The sequence below is a fragment of the Xiphophorus hellerii genome, chromosome 7 (assembly GCF_003331165.1).
Source record: "Xiphophorus hellerii strain 12219 chromosome 7, Xiphophorus_hellerii-4.1, whole genome shotgun sequence".
Classification (NCBI taxonomy): domain Eukaryota; kingdom Metazoa; phylum Chordata; class Actinopteri; order Cyprinodontiformes; family Poeciliidae; genus Xiphophorus; species Xiphophorus hellerii.
Window position 1 is genome coordinate 28,210,115 of NC_045678.1, and position 15,437 is coordinate 28,225,551.

Genomic DNA, 15,437 nt, shown 5'->3' on the forward strand with positions numbered 1-15,437 from the left:
TCTGGGCAAAAAGATTCTTATAAACCGACATGCCACCATCGATTATGTTAAATATGGCAAGCTGTTTTACGTACGTGTACATATTAAACCGCAACGTTGTTGACACACAGGTAGAGAAGAAGCGGAGAGACTGTTTAGCCAATCAGAATGCAGAACACAAAGCACGATGCAAATCCGCGAAGCAGCGAGACCGTGATCTCCAAATTCTACAGGAGCGGTTCGCAACTGGAATGGAAACCAGTACATCCATCGGCGTTTATCGTATCGTTTATCATTTATCATGATAAATTTCTTATGTCAAGAATCTTGATATATTGTTGTCATGATAAATTCCAATTAATGTTAAAAACTATCAGGATTGCTACCTTTACTAATTTTCCCACTATTTGTTCAACGACAGAATCAATAAATGTGAAAATATGATTAAAAGCATTTATGATTTGCAGCCTAATTATATAAATAATATTTTTTTTCTATTTCTCTCGGCTGGCCTGGGAACGCCTCGGGATTCCCCCCTGGAAGAGCTAGAAGAAGTGGCCGGGGAGAGGGAAGTCTGGGCCTCCCTTCTGAAGCTGCTAACCCCGCGACCCGACCCCGGATAAGCGGAAGAAGATGGATGGATGGATGGATGGATGGATATTTTTTTTATGTAACTGGCCTAAGGAAGCTTTTACAAAAACGAGTGTTTTCCAAGAGTAGTACTTGTGTTTGTGGGGCTATTATTGCCCATCACAATAAGCAATAAATCAATTAATCGCATGACAAGTTAAAACAGGTTTGATCATTTCCATCTGGACAACAATCGTTACAGAGATCCTCCCCAGTAACATCATTGAAAAACCGCCATTATTTTGATAAACATTTGAGTTTGCACTCACTGCCCCTTTTGCCTGTTTTAGTAATAGAGACTTCATAATCCATTTTAATCACTGTTGTTTTGTTTTCCAGTTAAATATTCTGTAGGAATCAAAGTTTTTTCAATCTTTGAGTCGGTATGCTTGCATAAATTTGCCTTTATTATTATTAGTTAATGGTGTCAAAATGATAATATCGTTTAACGTAATAATTTCAGGGACAATTTATTGTCCAGCAAAATGTATCGTGATACTCAGCCATTCAGTTACCTAGAAAAGAAGCAAGTAGTCCTTATTGTCTACTTGCTTTATTACTTTATCGTTATGAAAATAGCATCTTAAGCCCACCCCTGGTTCTGAAGTTTGTGGGCTGAACAGACTCCAGCCGCTAACCGGGGCTAGAAAGCGGTTTGAACCGTTACCATGGAGACTCGGAGCAGCACACATGTACATGCTCCAAGCGACTTGTCGCCCTGAGGGAAAACATCGGCTGCGTTCGGGTTCATCAAGGAGTGGCTCGTTAGGCGCCCACCGCATGGTGCGTTTATGTTTCTATTCGTTTAGCTTCGTTAATCTAAAAAAAATAAAAAATTTGAGGAGGTTGAAGGTCTTACACTAAATGATCTGAAGTGCCAACATGCAGCAACTGACACAAGAAGATCCAATTTGATAACAAATCTGTCTGTAGATTTGTTTTAAAGAAGGCGGAGTGGAAAGGTATTCCTGACCAGAACCGGGTCAGTCCAGCTGATCCAGACAGGATCGGAGACGCGTCACGTCGCCTGTCTGCACATGTAGTCGCAGTCATCGTAAGCTTCATCTTCATCAGTACAGCATGACGCCGCGGCATCATCAGCAGGCTGAGGAGGATGAACCAGAGGAGCTGCCAGAGCGCTCAACTCATCTGGAACATCTGGGCAGCCTTCCTCCTCCTCCTCCTCTTCCTCCTGCTTCTCCGGCCAGCCGAACGTCAAAGTGAGGAGGTTCACTTCCTGCCCAACGTTCACCGCCGGCTCCTTTTCCTCAGTTCTCCTTTTTTCTAAACTATTAGGTTTCTGTTCACCTCCAGGCCGATGTTCTATAACAACTAGAACCTTGTGCTGCGAGTCTGGGGTCCGGTTGGGTGGAGGGTTCGGTTTGCAAACTGAAGATAAGGATGATGAAGATGATGAGGTGGAGGAGAGCGGGTTGGCGCCCCGATGCAGAGCGTAATTTGCTCCAGAGGAGCTCATACCGGAGTTTTCTGTGCAGCCCTCCTCGTCTGATTCCTCTGAACTGCTGGATGTCCTCTTGCCTGCAGGGGGCGCCATCGACCTGACGTTCAGCAGAGACGACTGGGCGTCTCCACAGGACGAAACTTTCACTTCTTCTAAGTGAGAAATGGAGGTCTGGTGGAGAGACAGGAAAAGTGGGTTTAGATTTACTACATCTGGAGATTAAAAACACTTTTTCAGAAAACTTTAAAATATTTTCCTGAACGCATCAGGAATATAATGTAGTAAAGATAGTGAAATCCTTCATTGTACACCATGTTCCAAATTATTATGCAAATTGGATTTAAGTGTCATAAAGATTAAATTTTTGTTGTGCTATTGTGTGTCAGGGCTCTTTGAATCACTACAATTAATTTCAGAGCTGGTTGATTAGTTTGTCTGGTGAGCTCAATTAAAGGAAATCTACTTAAGAAGGATGTTCCCGATTATTAAGCAGGCCACAGGTTTCAAGCCATATGGGAAAGAGAAAGGATCTCTCTGCTGACGAAAATCATCAGCAAATATTCCACTGATTTCTGTCAGGGCTATGAATAATTTTGAGCTTGAGAGTAAAACTGCTCAGCCTGGTCTGCAGCTCATTAAGTTAGACTGTTCAGCTTCCTTAAGCCAATAAATGCACAACAGCATGTTAGTGTGTTGGTTAATGCTAGCATAGCTAGCCACAAGCAGCATGTCTGTAAAGCAGCAGACTGCAGGCTAGCCACTAGATAACACTGATTACTTATCCAGCTGAGGATAGAGAAGATGAGCTAGAGAGACAAAGAAACAGAAGATTACTTAGAAAGACATAGAAAAAGATACAGAATATTAGATACAGATAGATAGGAAACTTATACTGTATGAAGTGGCTGTTTGCAAAAATGCCACAAATACAATTATCCATGTCAGGATGTTCTATTATTTTAGAAGGAAAATTAATAAATGTTGCTTTTCTGTGTTAAATGTAGGGGATTAGAATAACAGCATTATTTCTAATTTAAATTTTTTTTCCATAAGATTATTTATGCAAAGTTATGCCAGTTGCATGTAAGTTTCGCAGGGGGGAAATAACACATGCAAAACTACCATGAAACATTCACCGGAAACCATATGGTCTCTGCAGATGGGTGTTTTTTTTCTGTCTCGGTGTTGCAGACCACAGATAAAAAAACAAACCAAAAAAGAAAAAACAAACAACCAAGGCCAAGTCTCCAATCTGAGAGTGCTGACATGGTAGCTGAGGTTCCTTCCTGTTACCATAAATGTTCAGTCTTTCAAACAGTTTGAAATTGAAAAGTTTCTAATGTAGCAGGGAGTGTTTGACTGGTTACTGCTCTTTACAATTTAATGGCTGCATTATCTGATCCTCAGGTTTTAAATTATACATCTTTGCACAGCAGACTTTTATGTGGGTTTGGATGTTGAGATAGAAAGGAGCCCGCAATGGTTATAGACAACAACCTGTGGCGTTTAAACTGTAAAGCGCAACATTAAAAACATTCGGCATATTGGAGAGGTGAGGCGCCCTGAAACCCATTTCTGTTACCTTCATGTAAGGACAAAGCGAGAGGTTTGCTTTGAGTGTTCTTCCTCGAAGTCAGCTTCCTGTCAGAAACCACGCCGCTGTTTTTATTTCTTCTCAGAAACGTTTGAAGCAGTTTTCTCAGAAATTTCTCGATGTACCAGCCTCATGCCGTTAATCCAAACTGAGGCTTCATCTTCAACGGACAAATTCATTCATCGCAAAGTCTGAATATTACATTAGATCGCAAAAAAAATAAGTGCTAGGTTTTCTGAAAAGTATGTTTGTTGGCTGTGGAACCCAGTGGACCGGAACCAGCAGAACCAGACATGCTGACCCAAACTATCCAGAGTCTGGGGCCTCTATTTTAAAATAAAATTCAAACTTTTCCTTCACCTGAAAAGTTGACTTTTAGCCTCACCAACTCAAATTTAAGATTTTTTAAGACCATTATGAACAGAATTTAAGACTTTTATCAAGACAGAAATGTTCACAGGAAAATCACAAATTAATCATATGTGTTGGCAACTGGCCAAGATGAACGTTATCCAGTCAACAGACAATAAATTTAAACTTAGGCATGATGGACATAAAAAAGCTAACTAGCTAGCAAAGGTATATTAGGAGCTAGTTAGCAGTAGCCGCAGCAGGAGCCGCCTTGAGTCTGCGTGCAAGTCAAAAGTTTGCACAAAAAAAACAAAACAACCCCAGAATATACCAGATTAAATAATCCTACCACAACAAAACTTAAGACCTGTGATGTATTTAAGGCCAACTTTTTCTTCTACGAATCTATGACATTTTATTGCTTTAATTTTAGATACGTGAATTTAAGACTCTTTAAGACTTTGATTTTTGTAGATGCATGAATTGAAGACATTTTAAAGTATTGATTTTTGTACATGAACATAAGAGTTTTACTTTCTGAAATAAGGGACAGAAAATCCACAATATTCTAATTTTGTTCACCATATTTCCACGTCCTAAAGTCGTTTTCCGTTTTACCGGCCGGCTGCGTTTCACTCACCAGAACCGAAGGCATCGGACTCAGTTTCAGACAGATGAAACCGGTCCAGAACAGCAGAGCAAGGACAGCGAAGCCGACCATCACCAATATAATCAGCACTGCAGAAATGACTGCGTCTGCAATGAGGACACATTATTTCAACGGATTAATCCAGAGAAAACACCTTCATCATGGCAGAAACTGACTGGACCTTTTTTACTTTCAAACAGGATTTATTTCCTCAATACACTTTTTTATTTTTTTTTTAAGTTTTCCATCAGGGCTTGTACACTTTTCTCACAGTAAAATCAAACATTTTTTAAATTTTTCTAGAACCACACTTGACATTAAAAACAATCCATCACCAAAATAAAAAGGCAATGTCGATTTACCATTATATGGTATAATTTATTACTATTATTAATAATATCTTATACAATCTACAGCAGGGACAAGGAAAGAAAGATTTTATGTTTTGAAATGTCTCACACATGACCTAACCACCTGACTGGTCTGAAAATACACCACTAATTTAACAAAAATATAAACATATAAAACATATAAAACTACCTTCATAATGTTGAACATTCATAATGTTGAAACAATCCAACAAATGAGCCTCTGTGCCTCAAATTAAATACTTAAAATACAATATGCAAAGACAGTAAAATCTCTAAAAAAAAAACGCTCCTGCTTAGTTTTCTGGCATTTAGCAAATACAAATAATTTTACTAATTCTAACTAACCTAAAAAAAAAAAAGATACACTTTGATTTCACTTCACAGTGAGGAAAAATAAAAGTGTTTTTATACATCTGAACACAGATCTAAGCTTCTGGTTTCAACTGTAAATAATGGTTTATTTTGTGTAATTTTTCTATTTTTATTTAAATTTCACACTTTTTCCTCTTTTTTTTCTTGTTTAAACACTAATGGGGTCTGTAGATTAGGATCTCAATATTAGTAAAAAGAGCAACACTTAATTTCTTTGGACTTCAGAAGAAAAATTTAAGAAAAATTCAATAAAATTGATAAAAAATATTTAGTTTTTCCACACAAGCCTCATATTGATTTTGTTCCTCAGGGATTTTAGCAGCTCAATAAAAACATTAAATAACTTGTCTGTCCAATAAAAACAGGTGAACTGGCTAAACACAGACTGAAGCATTTAGAAAACAACAGAAAAAAAATGTTTCCACCTGAAGAAAAGAGTCCGGGGACGGAAATGCATTCAGGCTGGCTGAAGTTGGACAACAGTTTATACAGGTCGTAGCTGAACCGGATCGAGACGCAGTATGATTTGCCCGGAACCAGATCCGTCACATTTTCCCTGCTTGCCAGAGAACGAATGCCCAGGATCTGACATGAAGAGGAGAAGAACGGGGATGTTACACAGCCAAACAGACAAAACTGTGATTTTTTAGTTAAAAACGACAACAAAAACATCAGTTTCGATGCCTTTTTGTGTTTACAGCGTAAACATGAAATCTCAGATTCTGTTCATAACAGATCCTATTTCCAATTTTAATGCAATTCTTTAAAAAAAAAAAAATTACAAAAAGTATTTCCCAGAAAGTGGCTTTTTTTGTTGTTTCAATCATCTCTTCTGTGACTTGTAAATTATCAGGGCCAAAGTACGAGAATTTTTGTTTAACAAGAAATATTATGTTAGCAGAATAAAGATGCAGTTTTATCAGAAGAATGTCTTAAATTACTAAATAAAGAAGTTTTGATGAGAAAAAAGCTTTAATAGTGTCGTGACAACCAGGTGGTTCTTTCTTTGAAAAAACTCAGCGGTGTGCTTAATAGTTCCAGAGTCTCGCTACTGATCACCATTTGATGCTGATGTGTTGAAAGATGAAATTTGTAAAACTGATGCCAAAGTATAACTTCACAAGATTCTCAAGATTCGTCATTTAAAGTTTTTATAAAAGTCCAAATAAATAAAAGCTGTAAAACAAGATGGTGGTCTTGGTGTTGCTGACAACCAAGGCACATCAAAATGTCTATTCACAAACACACTTTTTAAAAATAATTTAATTTAAGCCAGGTAACCAAAAAAACAAAACAAAACTAGGCCACTTGAAAGTTTTTGGTAAAACATATTTACAGAAAAAAAAAAGTTAAATCTTAAATGCAAACTTTTTGCATTTTTGTACAGTTTTGGCTTAATTTACACCTTTGAGGATGTTTTAGGTGAATTGCCTATTTTCCAATCAATTTACTCCAGTTAGCAATTAATTGATTACTAAATTAGTTACCGATTATTCCAATAATCGATTAATCACTTCAGCCCTGCTTCAAACGTCAAATACAGTTATTACACATACTGTCGTGGAAACCATCATGGCATCAACAGACGCTAACCTCCAAGGTCTTCCTGAAGATAAAACCACAACATACTTACATCAAGGTAGAACATGTTTACAGAAAGTTTTTTAATCTTAAATATAAAGTTTATCTACATTTTGTAGAGTTTTGGCTTAATTACTGCTCTGCTTTTAGCAAATGGCATATTTTTGAATCCATTTGCTCCAGTTAACGATTAATCGATTACTAATTTAGTTGGTGATTATTTCAACCATCGATTAATCACGATTAATCGTTTTGCAGCAGGTTATAATAGCATGATGAGACTAAAGTCATTGTTAAAATTCAATACTTTTAATACAAGTTGAGGTTTCGATATCTTACCAATAATCTTCATTTGCAGTGGAGGTTCGAATGATTTTATCTCTAAACTTGAAAACAATTCCTGTATTTATATTATTTATAGGAAGAGAAACATCTCATCTTCTGACATCCTGAATAAATCCCGTGGTAACCTCTTGCTGCTGCAGGCTTTTTAAACCACATCACATGAAGATATTTGTGATTCCTGCTCAGCAAGTCGTATAAAAGTTTAACTCCTTTAGGTTCTGATGATGCTAACAGGAAGCTAACACAAAGCACCCAGGCTGCTGAAATCGGCTCCATTTATAAATCGGTACCTTGGGTTCGTCGGTGTTGCTGCTCTTGATCTGAAGCTGGTATTCGATGCTGTCGTAGATCTCCTGGAAGCGCGAGTATGGAGGCAGGAAGCGCAGGCAGAGTTTGGTGTTGCAGGATGTGACGTTCAGCCTGGGCAGCGGCAGGTGGGCTGGCAGGGCAGAGACACAATCACATGATTTACGAACCATAACGCAAAGCTCAGTCATCAGACGAGTGCAAACATGTCGTAAATTATAAACGTTTCCCTGAGGCAATCGTTAAAATAAGTGAACGTGAACCATTTAAAGGAGTGGCATCGCTCCTCAGATTCTTTTCATTTGATATGCAAAACAACAAACCTGAGATCAGAATTTAAAAGCAAACTAACCAACCAAATATGAGGAAACAAAATCTAAAGGAAAAACTCCATGTGATTCTGTTTTTATGTACTGTTTTTTCTTATTCTTCTTAAATTTGTAACTTAATATGTTCATTTTGATAAAAAATGGGCTTTGTTCATCATTATTATTACTTATTTTTGGAAGAAGCTGGGTAAGACTTTTTTTGAAGGGTTGAGCATAAGACTGACATGACACCATGAAGGAGTCTTCATGAACATTTACGACTGTAGTCATCAAGTGTCATTTGGTAAATAATGACACTTTTAATGCACAGTTGACTCTTTTACTTGAGTTTTAATGTAGGTTTTAATGTAACTTTGCATAAAAATGCAATTATTTACCAAATAATGCTAAATAATGCTCTTTTAATGTAACTTTGCATTAAAAGTGTCAGAGATTCATGAAGACTTCTTCATGTTCATGACAGGTGCCATGTCGAGTTTATGACAGAGTACCACTTCAAATAAAGTATTACTGAAACTTGTTTACATTATTGTACCTTAAGGGACTACAGATGAAAACTAGCCCCTATGGCTAACTCTGTCATATTATGCAATGCACATTTCCCCTTTTGAAATAAAACAACATGAAATAACCAGTTTAATAAAAATAATAAAAAACAAAGTGATTCAGACAAAGAAGCCTCTTCAATACCAAAGCTATGCTAGCCCTGGTCCAAACATGGAGATGACTCACCCAGTGGTTTATATTCTTCAAGTTCGGCTGGGTTGGATGTGCGGTTCCCCAGGTTAGCCATCACCTTGATGTTAAAGCTACCCACTAGGTCCCCAAATGTTTCAGTCAGGTTGCAGGTCAGTGGACTCTGAACGCGTTGGCAGCTGGATACCGGGAACCACTCATATATTGGTTTACCTCTGGAGAGAAAACCAAGCAGAAAACCAGAGGTTGAAATAATTTTTAATGTCTACATTTAACCATGAGTCTCAAATTCAAAAACAAACAAACAAAAACCAATCTAGGGGTATATAAACTGAGCTTTCCCCACCTGAGCTTTCCCTGCTCCCCTTTAACTAAAGGAGCAGTTTTTTAAAGCAAAGCCTATAGTGGAAAATTCAAATTTTGGATGTTTTTTGTACCATACTTCCATTTGGGTCTCAACTACTTCTAAAAACAACCAAAACCCTTAAAAACATCACCCAGGTGTTTTTTTGGAAATAATTTACTATTTTTTGGTGTGTGGAAAATAATCCGTTTGAAAAAGTCAGAACTGACTGGAACTGCGCCGTCACCTAGTAACCCCAGCAGAGTTCCATCCGTCAACTAGCAACCCCAGCAGAGTTCCATCCGTCAACTAGCAACCCCAGCAGAGTTCCATCCGTCAACTAGCAACCCCAGCAGAGTTCCATCCGTCAACTAGCAACCCCAGCAGAGTTCCATCCGTCAACTAGCAACCCCAGCAGAGTTCCATCCGTCAACTAGCAACCCCAGCAGAGTTCCATCCGTCAACTAGCAACCCCAGCAGAGTTCCATCCGTCAACTAGCAACCCCAGGAGAGTTCATCGGTTACCTAGCAACCCCAGCAGAGTTCCATCCATCAACTAGCAACCCCAGCAGAGTTCCATCCGTCAGCTAGCAACCCCAGGAGAGTTCATCGGTTACCTAGCAACCCCAGCAGAGTTCCATCGGTTACCTAGAAACCCCAGCAGAGCTCCAGCATGTTTGGTCAGCAGATTTTACTGCTGTACAATGGCTGCTGAAAAAGACAAGTGTTTTGTTGTCAACTTATCATCCAGAAACCACTTGCAGCATTCTTGTTGGTTGTGCAGGAGGTTCCACTTCTGCTTTTCAAATATGTACAATTGTATAATTGCACATCTAATTTAGTTACCCTCTGGGATCAATAGAGTATTTTTGAATTTTAATTGAATCTGATTGTAGCCATTTTCGTGAGTGTGTGGCCGGCACACACTCACGAAAGTGAGTCTTGTCAAATAAAGTCCTGTCACTTTATTTGGATTTAAAGTGACAGGACGCCCTGAACCAGCTCATTCTGAAAACAGAACTTAGCAAACTGAAATCTTATTATCCAAAAATGATTTTAGCCCAACTCAATAATAAAATTTAGCTGGATGATAAATTGTCCCAGAAGTTATTGAGATAAACAATAATACTGATGTTTTGAGACAATTTTCAAGTAATATAACGATAATGGCATAAGACAAGTAAGTTCACCCTCTCAAAGATTGATAGATTTTAATTTATAACAAACATTTAAGTCTGGAACTGGAAGACTTTTTAAATATATAAAATAAATAAACAAAACAACAAATAAAATGGAACCTGTAGTCTCTGTAAACAAAATGATCCTTTAAAAAAATGGGCTTGTTCAGACTGAAGACTTTTGTCATCCAGTTTTGGTAGAAATAGAGAAATATATAACCATGCAAATGGAAATGATCCAGCTCATTTTAATTAATCATGCAATTAATTGATTTATTGCAACAAGCTTACTCAGCTGTATTAATAAGTTTGTAGTGGTGTTGTTTCCCCAAATATAACCATAAAGTGAAATTTTAGTAACTACACACACATTTCCTCATTTAGATTTGTCATAACAATTGTTAATGGAAAGTTCAATTAAATTCAACATTCAGCCAGGATTTCAACAAACTGGTATTGATTATATCTTTAAGTCCAGTAAAGTAGGTGATTAATTACTACATAAATAAACTGTGACTGTAGATGAAACAGCTGATAAAGTGATCTGGTCCCAGTAGCTTTAATTGACATCTGATGTTGTCCTGATTCCTGAGTCGCGTCTGCTAGCGGCAGGTTTGTTTAGGAAACATTTCCTGAAGTGAAACTCCTCATGAATCTCCGGTTTTCTCTCTGGGTGTGAGTCTCTCAACACAAGCACTGACTCATCTGCACCGTTTCTCCCGTTGAAACCACAACAGCCTGCAGCGTTTTCCATTCAAACACGCCACCAGGTGAGACCCACCTGAAGGTATAAACGCTGAAAGACGTCCCATTGGGGGTTCCTGCTCCGGGTTCCCATCTCAGCATGTAACCCGCCTGATCCAAGGTCACTTTGACGTTTAGTGGTTCTGGGAGCGTACTCACAGCTGCAACAGAAAAACAACCAGAACGGTGAGCAGAAGGGGACAAGATGCAAGTTTTAATGGCAAATTTATTTCAATTATGGGGGAAAAATAAGGTGAATTCTTTACAGGTCATCTGCTATAGTTCAGTTTTGGTTTGTACACTTTTCAAACAGTAAACTTCAAGAACTTTTCCAAGCTTTCATACTTTTCCAGCTAAAAACAATCCAAAAATAACTAAAAAAAGACTTTCAATTCACTAATATATAATTTATTACTGTTACTAATAATGTCTTGTTTCTAGTATTTTACTTTATAGCAGAGACAAGATAAACTAAAACAAAATTTTATGTTTTGAAAAGTATCTCTCACTCAACCTATATACACAGAACCAAAAAATTTAAAATGATTTTAAAAAATAAAACTAAAACCAAAAATGACTAAAAATAAATAAGTATAAAACTTAAAAATTATTAAAAATAATAAAAATAGAAAGATAAAAATTTTAAATAAAGAAATAATATAAATAGAAATAATTGTATCCAATTAATTGTCAAAAATAACTAAATTAATCATTTGTAGCAACCGTAATCGTGATAATGCAAGAAGAACTATTTATTGCTTTTTTTTTTTTTTTTTAGGAAACTGCATGGCTACATGACTACGTGTCACAGCATTAAAAGCCCCACATAAACAAATGCTGCTCAGTGGAAAAATAATAGTAAGCAGAAAACTCTTTCTTTTGCTCTGTGTTAATGAATCATGGCATTTTGCCTGACTCATTTTTATCTGTTATATTAATGACTAATATAAAGGATAAAGCAAACAACAGGGATAATTACCGGCTCACAGCTTTAGCCAGTGTCCTATCCAAGGTTCTGGAGAGAATTATATTAAGTAAGACAGAACATTTTCTCCTTACTTCGGATAGCCAGTTTGGTTTTAAATCACAGCATGGCACAGATATGCGTCTTCGCGTTGAAAGAGATTTTAGATTTGCATAATAGGAACAACTCTACAATTTTTATGTGTTTTATTGATGCATCGAAGGTTTTTTGATCCGGTTAATCATAAAAAGTTATTTTATAAGCTACACAACAGAGAGGTTCCCAGATCTATTGTTAGAATTTTGTCCGTTTGGTACATGCATCAGTTAATGTACATAAGACGGGATAACTGTGTTAAAATAAAGAAATGGGGTTAGACGGGGAAGTATTTTGTCTCCTCTTCTTTTTAGTTTATATGGATGATTTATCAAAGTGGCTGCAACACTGTGGGGCAGGATGTGTTGTTGGTGGGACCATAATTAACCATCTCATGTATGCTGATGATTTAGTTATTTTTAGTTCTTGTACTGCTGGTCTTCAGCAATTACTGAGGATCTGCTCACAATATGGTCAGGAGGACGACATTATGTACAAAGCATTGAAAAGTAACATTATGATTCTAAGAACCAAGGAGCATCAGAAGTTGGTACTTCCTGACTTCTCCTTATCTGGTGTTGTTCTTATAGTGTGTGTTGGTGTCAAATACCTGGGACATTATATAACACAGGATCTGACTGACTGTCATTTACAAACAATGTTGTTTAAGGTATGCACAAGCTAACATGCTGCTACACAAGTTCGGGATGTGTTCTGTCTCAGTGAACGTAGCTCTCTTTAAAGCATTCTGCACTCCTCCGTATACTGCTCACTTATGAAGACAGTATAAACAAAGCAGTTTACAGAAACTGAAAGTGGCATATAATGACGGCTTGAGGATGCCGAGATGGACGAGTGCTAGTCAGGTATTTGTTGGTGTCTCCACTTTTCATGCTGTCTTACGAAAACTTATGTACAGGTTTATATGGCGGTTACATGTTTCTACAAACATCATCATCCAGATACTAACAGATATTTCACAAAGCTCAGTCCGGTTAAAGTCCAGAATGTGCAATCACTGGCAGTGTATGTGATTATTATCTATTTATGTGATTGTTTCTTTTTTTAAGTTTCTTAAATTATCTTTCTATGGACCTATTTGTGTCTTTAATAAAGCTGATGATGATTATGATGAGTAAAACTAATCAGTTCATTAACTGGAATTTATCATGACGACAATAAATCAAAATTATAATCATGATGAGAAACTGATCACGATAAATGATACGATAAATATCCACTGTTAGCTTGAAAACAAATACATGTCACAGTTTCTAATTATTTGCAAGTTTCCCTGCTCTGTTTATAGTAATCTGTCACATAAAAACCCAATAAAAACCTTGAACTTTGTGGCTGAAATGTAAGAAATCATGAAAAAGTAAAACGCACTTGAGCTCAAATCGTGTCAGCTGCCACTGCTGCTGGAAGCTGACACAGATTCAGCGGCAGATTGAATATTAAATATGGATATAAATAAGGTTACTTCAAACAAATCAATAAAAACAATAAGAATACACCTAAATATGTCCATACAGCTGCCACAGATTCGGTGACAAATGCCACCAAATTAGTGACTGTTTGTGTGTATGTACTTATGTATTTGTATTCATTTATTTAGTCGATTTGTTCTAAATAAACGTATTTGTATTGATATTCAATATGCCACAGAAGCTGTGTCAGCTGCCAAAACTAAGCTGTGGCACCTGCCACCGGAAGTGCCAGTCTAGCCGCCACTGCCAGGATTTGTTCGTGGCGTCTCTGCGATTTGAGCATGTGTTGCAGTTCATGGGTCCACAATCAGCTCCGAACCCCATAATAAATAAATAAAACATAAAAAGCTCAGAGAATCATAATAATCCAGGTGGTTTTGGGGTTTCTGGTTGGTAAACTTTGAACTCACCTGTCAGAGCCAGCGGCAGCCAGGTGAAAATCCACAGCAGTTCAGTCATAACGGGACCATCTCAGAACCGTTTTCTCCTGGACTCAGCTGCTTTCATGTTCCTGAACTCTTTACTTAACGCTTCTCTTAAAAAGTTAACAAAATAAACACAATTTCCCCCAACGAGTCCACTAAACGCCAAATATTTGGACGATACCCCACTACACAGACGTCCACTCCCCGGAAACGTGTCGCTAGCTTAAACACGGACTAGCATCGCTCGGAACCAGTAAAACTCCAGAAACCGAACGGGATTTTACTCGGAAACTGGTTCGGAATGAAAAAACGAGGTTTCCCAGCGGCGACCATTAGGACTTCAGGGAAATATTCCCACCACGGACAGAAGACAACCCATCCTGGGAACGGTAATATGTACTCCGGCTGCTGGTACGTTCACTGACATGCGGTTACTTTTGAAACCTCTTTAGGAAGCGTTCATAAACTATCATACCTAGATAGTTTATGAATAGAAACTTGATAAACTATATCGGTATGATTCTACAGTTATAATTACATATGCTACTGATGGTAATTCAAGCATTTACTTATTTTCGATTGCCTTTCTTTTTCCGGATGTAGATTTAACATCAAACGTCCGACTGACAGTAAATGCGACATAATACGAAATGGGTGATAGGAAGTCATGTGACCTACCCAGCCTTTTACGCGAAGAGCTTCGCAATTTACAGTTTAAATCGTTTAATTTACAGTATTATCAAACTTTAACTCTGGCTAAAAGCTTAAAAAATTATCAGTAAACAAAAAACTTTAACTTTGACTGAGCGTAAAGACTCTTTCTTGATCAACATACAAACATGGAAAATATGATGACTTCAGACTTGTTTTTTATTCATCAGTATACAAGTCCTCATTTCACAAAATAATTATTTTTTAAATAAGCAAATACAAAATACTGTAAGAGCAAAATAGCTATAATAAACTAACATAGCTCTATGAGGTTTTTAAAAGTATTATTAAGATAAAAACTACTACTAATATGATTAAATAACAAATTGAATAAATAAAAATGGAATAAATCTGTGAAAAAAATCAAGCAAAACTCTAAATGATATCAAAAATAAAATGAAATAAATATTTAACACTGTAATCAAAGGAAAATAAGATCAAATGTATAATAAAATACAAGAGAAAATTAAGCAATAACAAATAAGAACACAAGCAAAAAATAAATAAATAATGAAATAAGATAAATCTGTCAAAATGTACAAAATTAACTGAAAGAAAACGTCAGATAAAATAAAATCAGATTTGGGTGTTATTTTATTTTAAAATAAATTTCTAAGTTTCAAAAGTAAAAAATGTTCAACTTTTGAACTCAGAAAATTACAGGTTTTTCTAGAACATATCTGATAGAACCGACTTTTGAAAAGTTGAACATTTTTGAAAATTGTCAATAAGTTGAAAAGTCAAAAGTTGTCAAAATGTTCAACTTTTGAAGCTTAGAAACTTCAATTTTTTTCCAGAAAATTTCTGAGATTTATCTAGAA

The 15,437-nt window shown here is 36.7% G+C and overlaps 1 protein-coding gene and 1 long non-coding RNA gene across 2 annotated transcripts; both read right to left on the reverse strand.

Moving 5' to 3' along the window:
* Positions 1-261: 261 nt before the first annotated feature.
* On the reverse strand, positions 262-490 carry LOC116723567 (uncharacterized). The gene is made up of 2 exons (XR_004340008.1): positions 399-490; positions 262-365 (listed from the first exon to the last, which is right to left on the reverse strand). It is a non-coding gene; the product is annotated as an uncharacterized LOC116723567 (long non-coding RNA).
* A 724-nt stretch (positions 491-1,214) lies between these two features.
* On the reverse strand, positions 1,215-14,320 carry LOC116723566 (interferon alpha/beta receptor 2-like). The gene is made up of 7 exons (XM_032568593.1): positions 13,891-14,320; positions 10,968-11,091; positions 8,702-8,880; positions 7,625-7,773; positions 5,834-5,993; positions 4,657-4,772; positions 1,215-2,242 (listed from the first exon to the last, which is right to left on the reverse strand). The coding sequence occupies exons 1-7, from the start codon at positions 13,937-13,939 to the stop codon at positions 1,628-1,630; spliced, it is 1,392 nt and encodes a 463-aa protein (XP_032424484.1). The 5' UTR covers positions 13,940-14,320; the 3' UTR covers positions 1,215-1,627.
* Between the last annotated feature and the right edge of the window lie 1,117 nt (positions 14,321-15,437).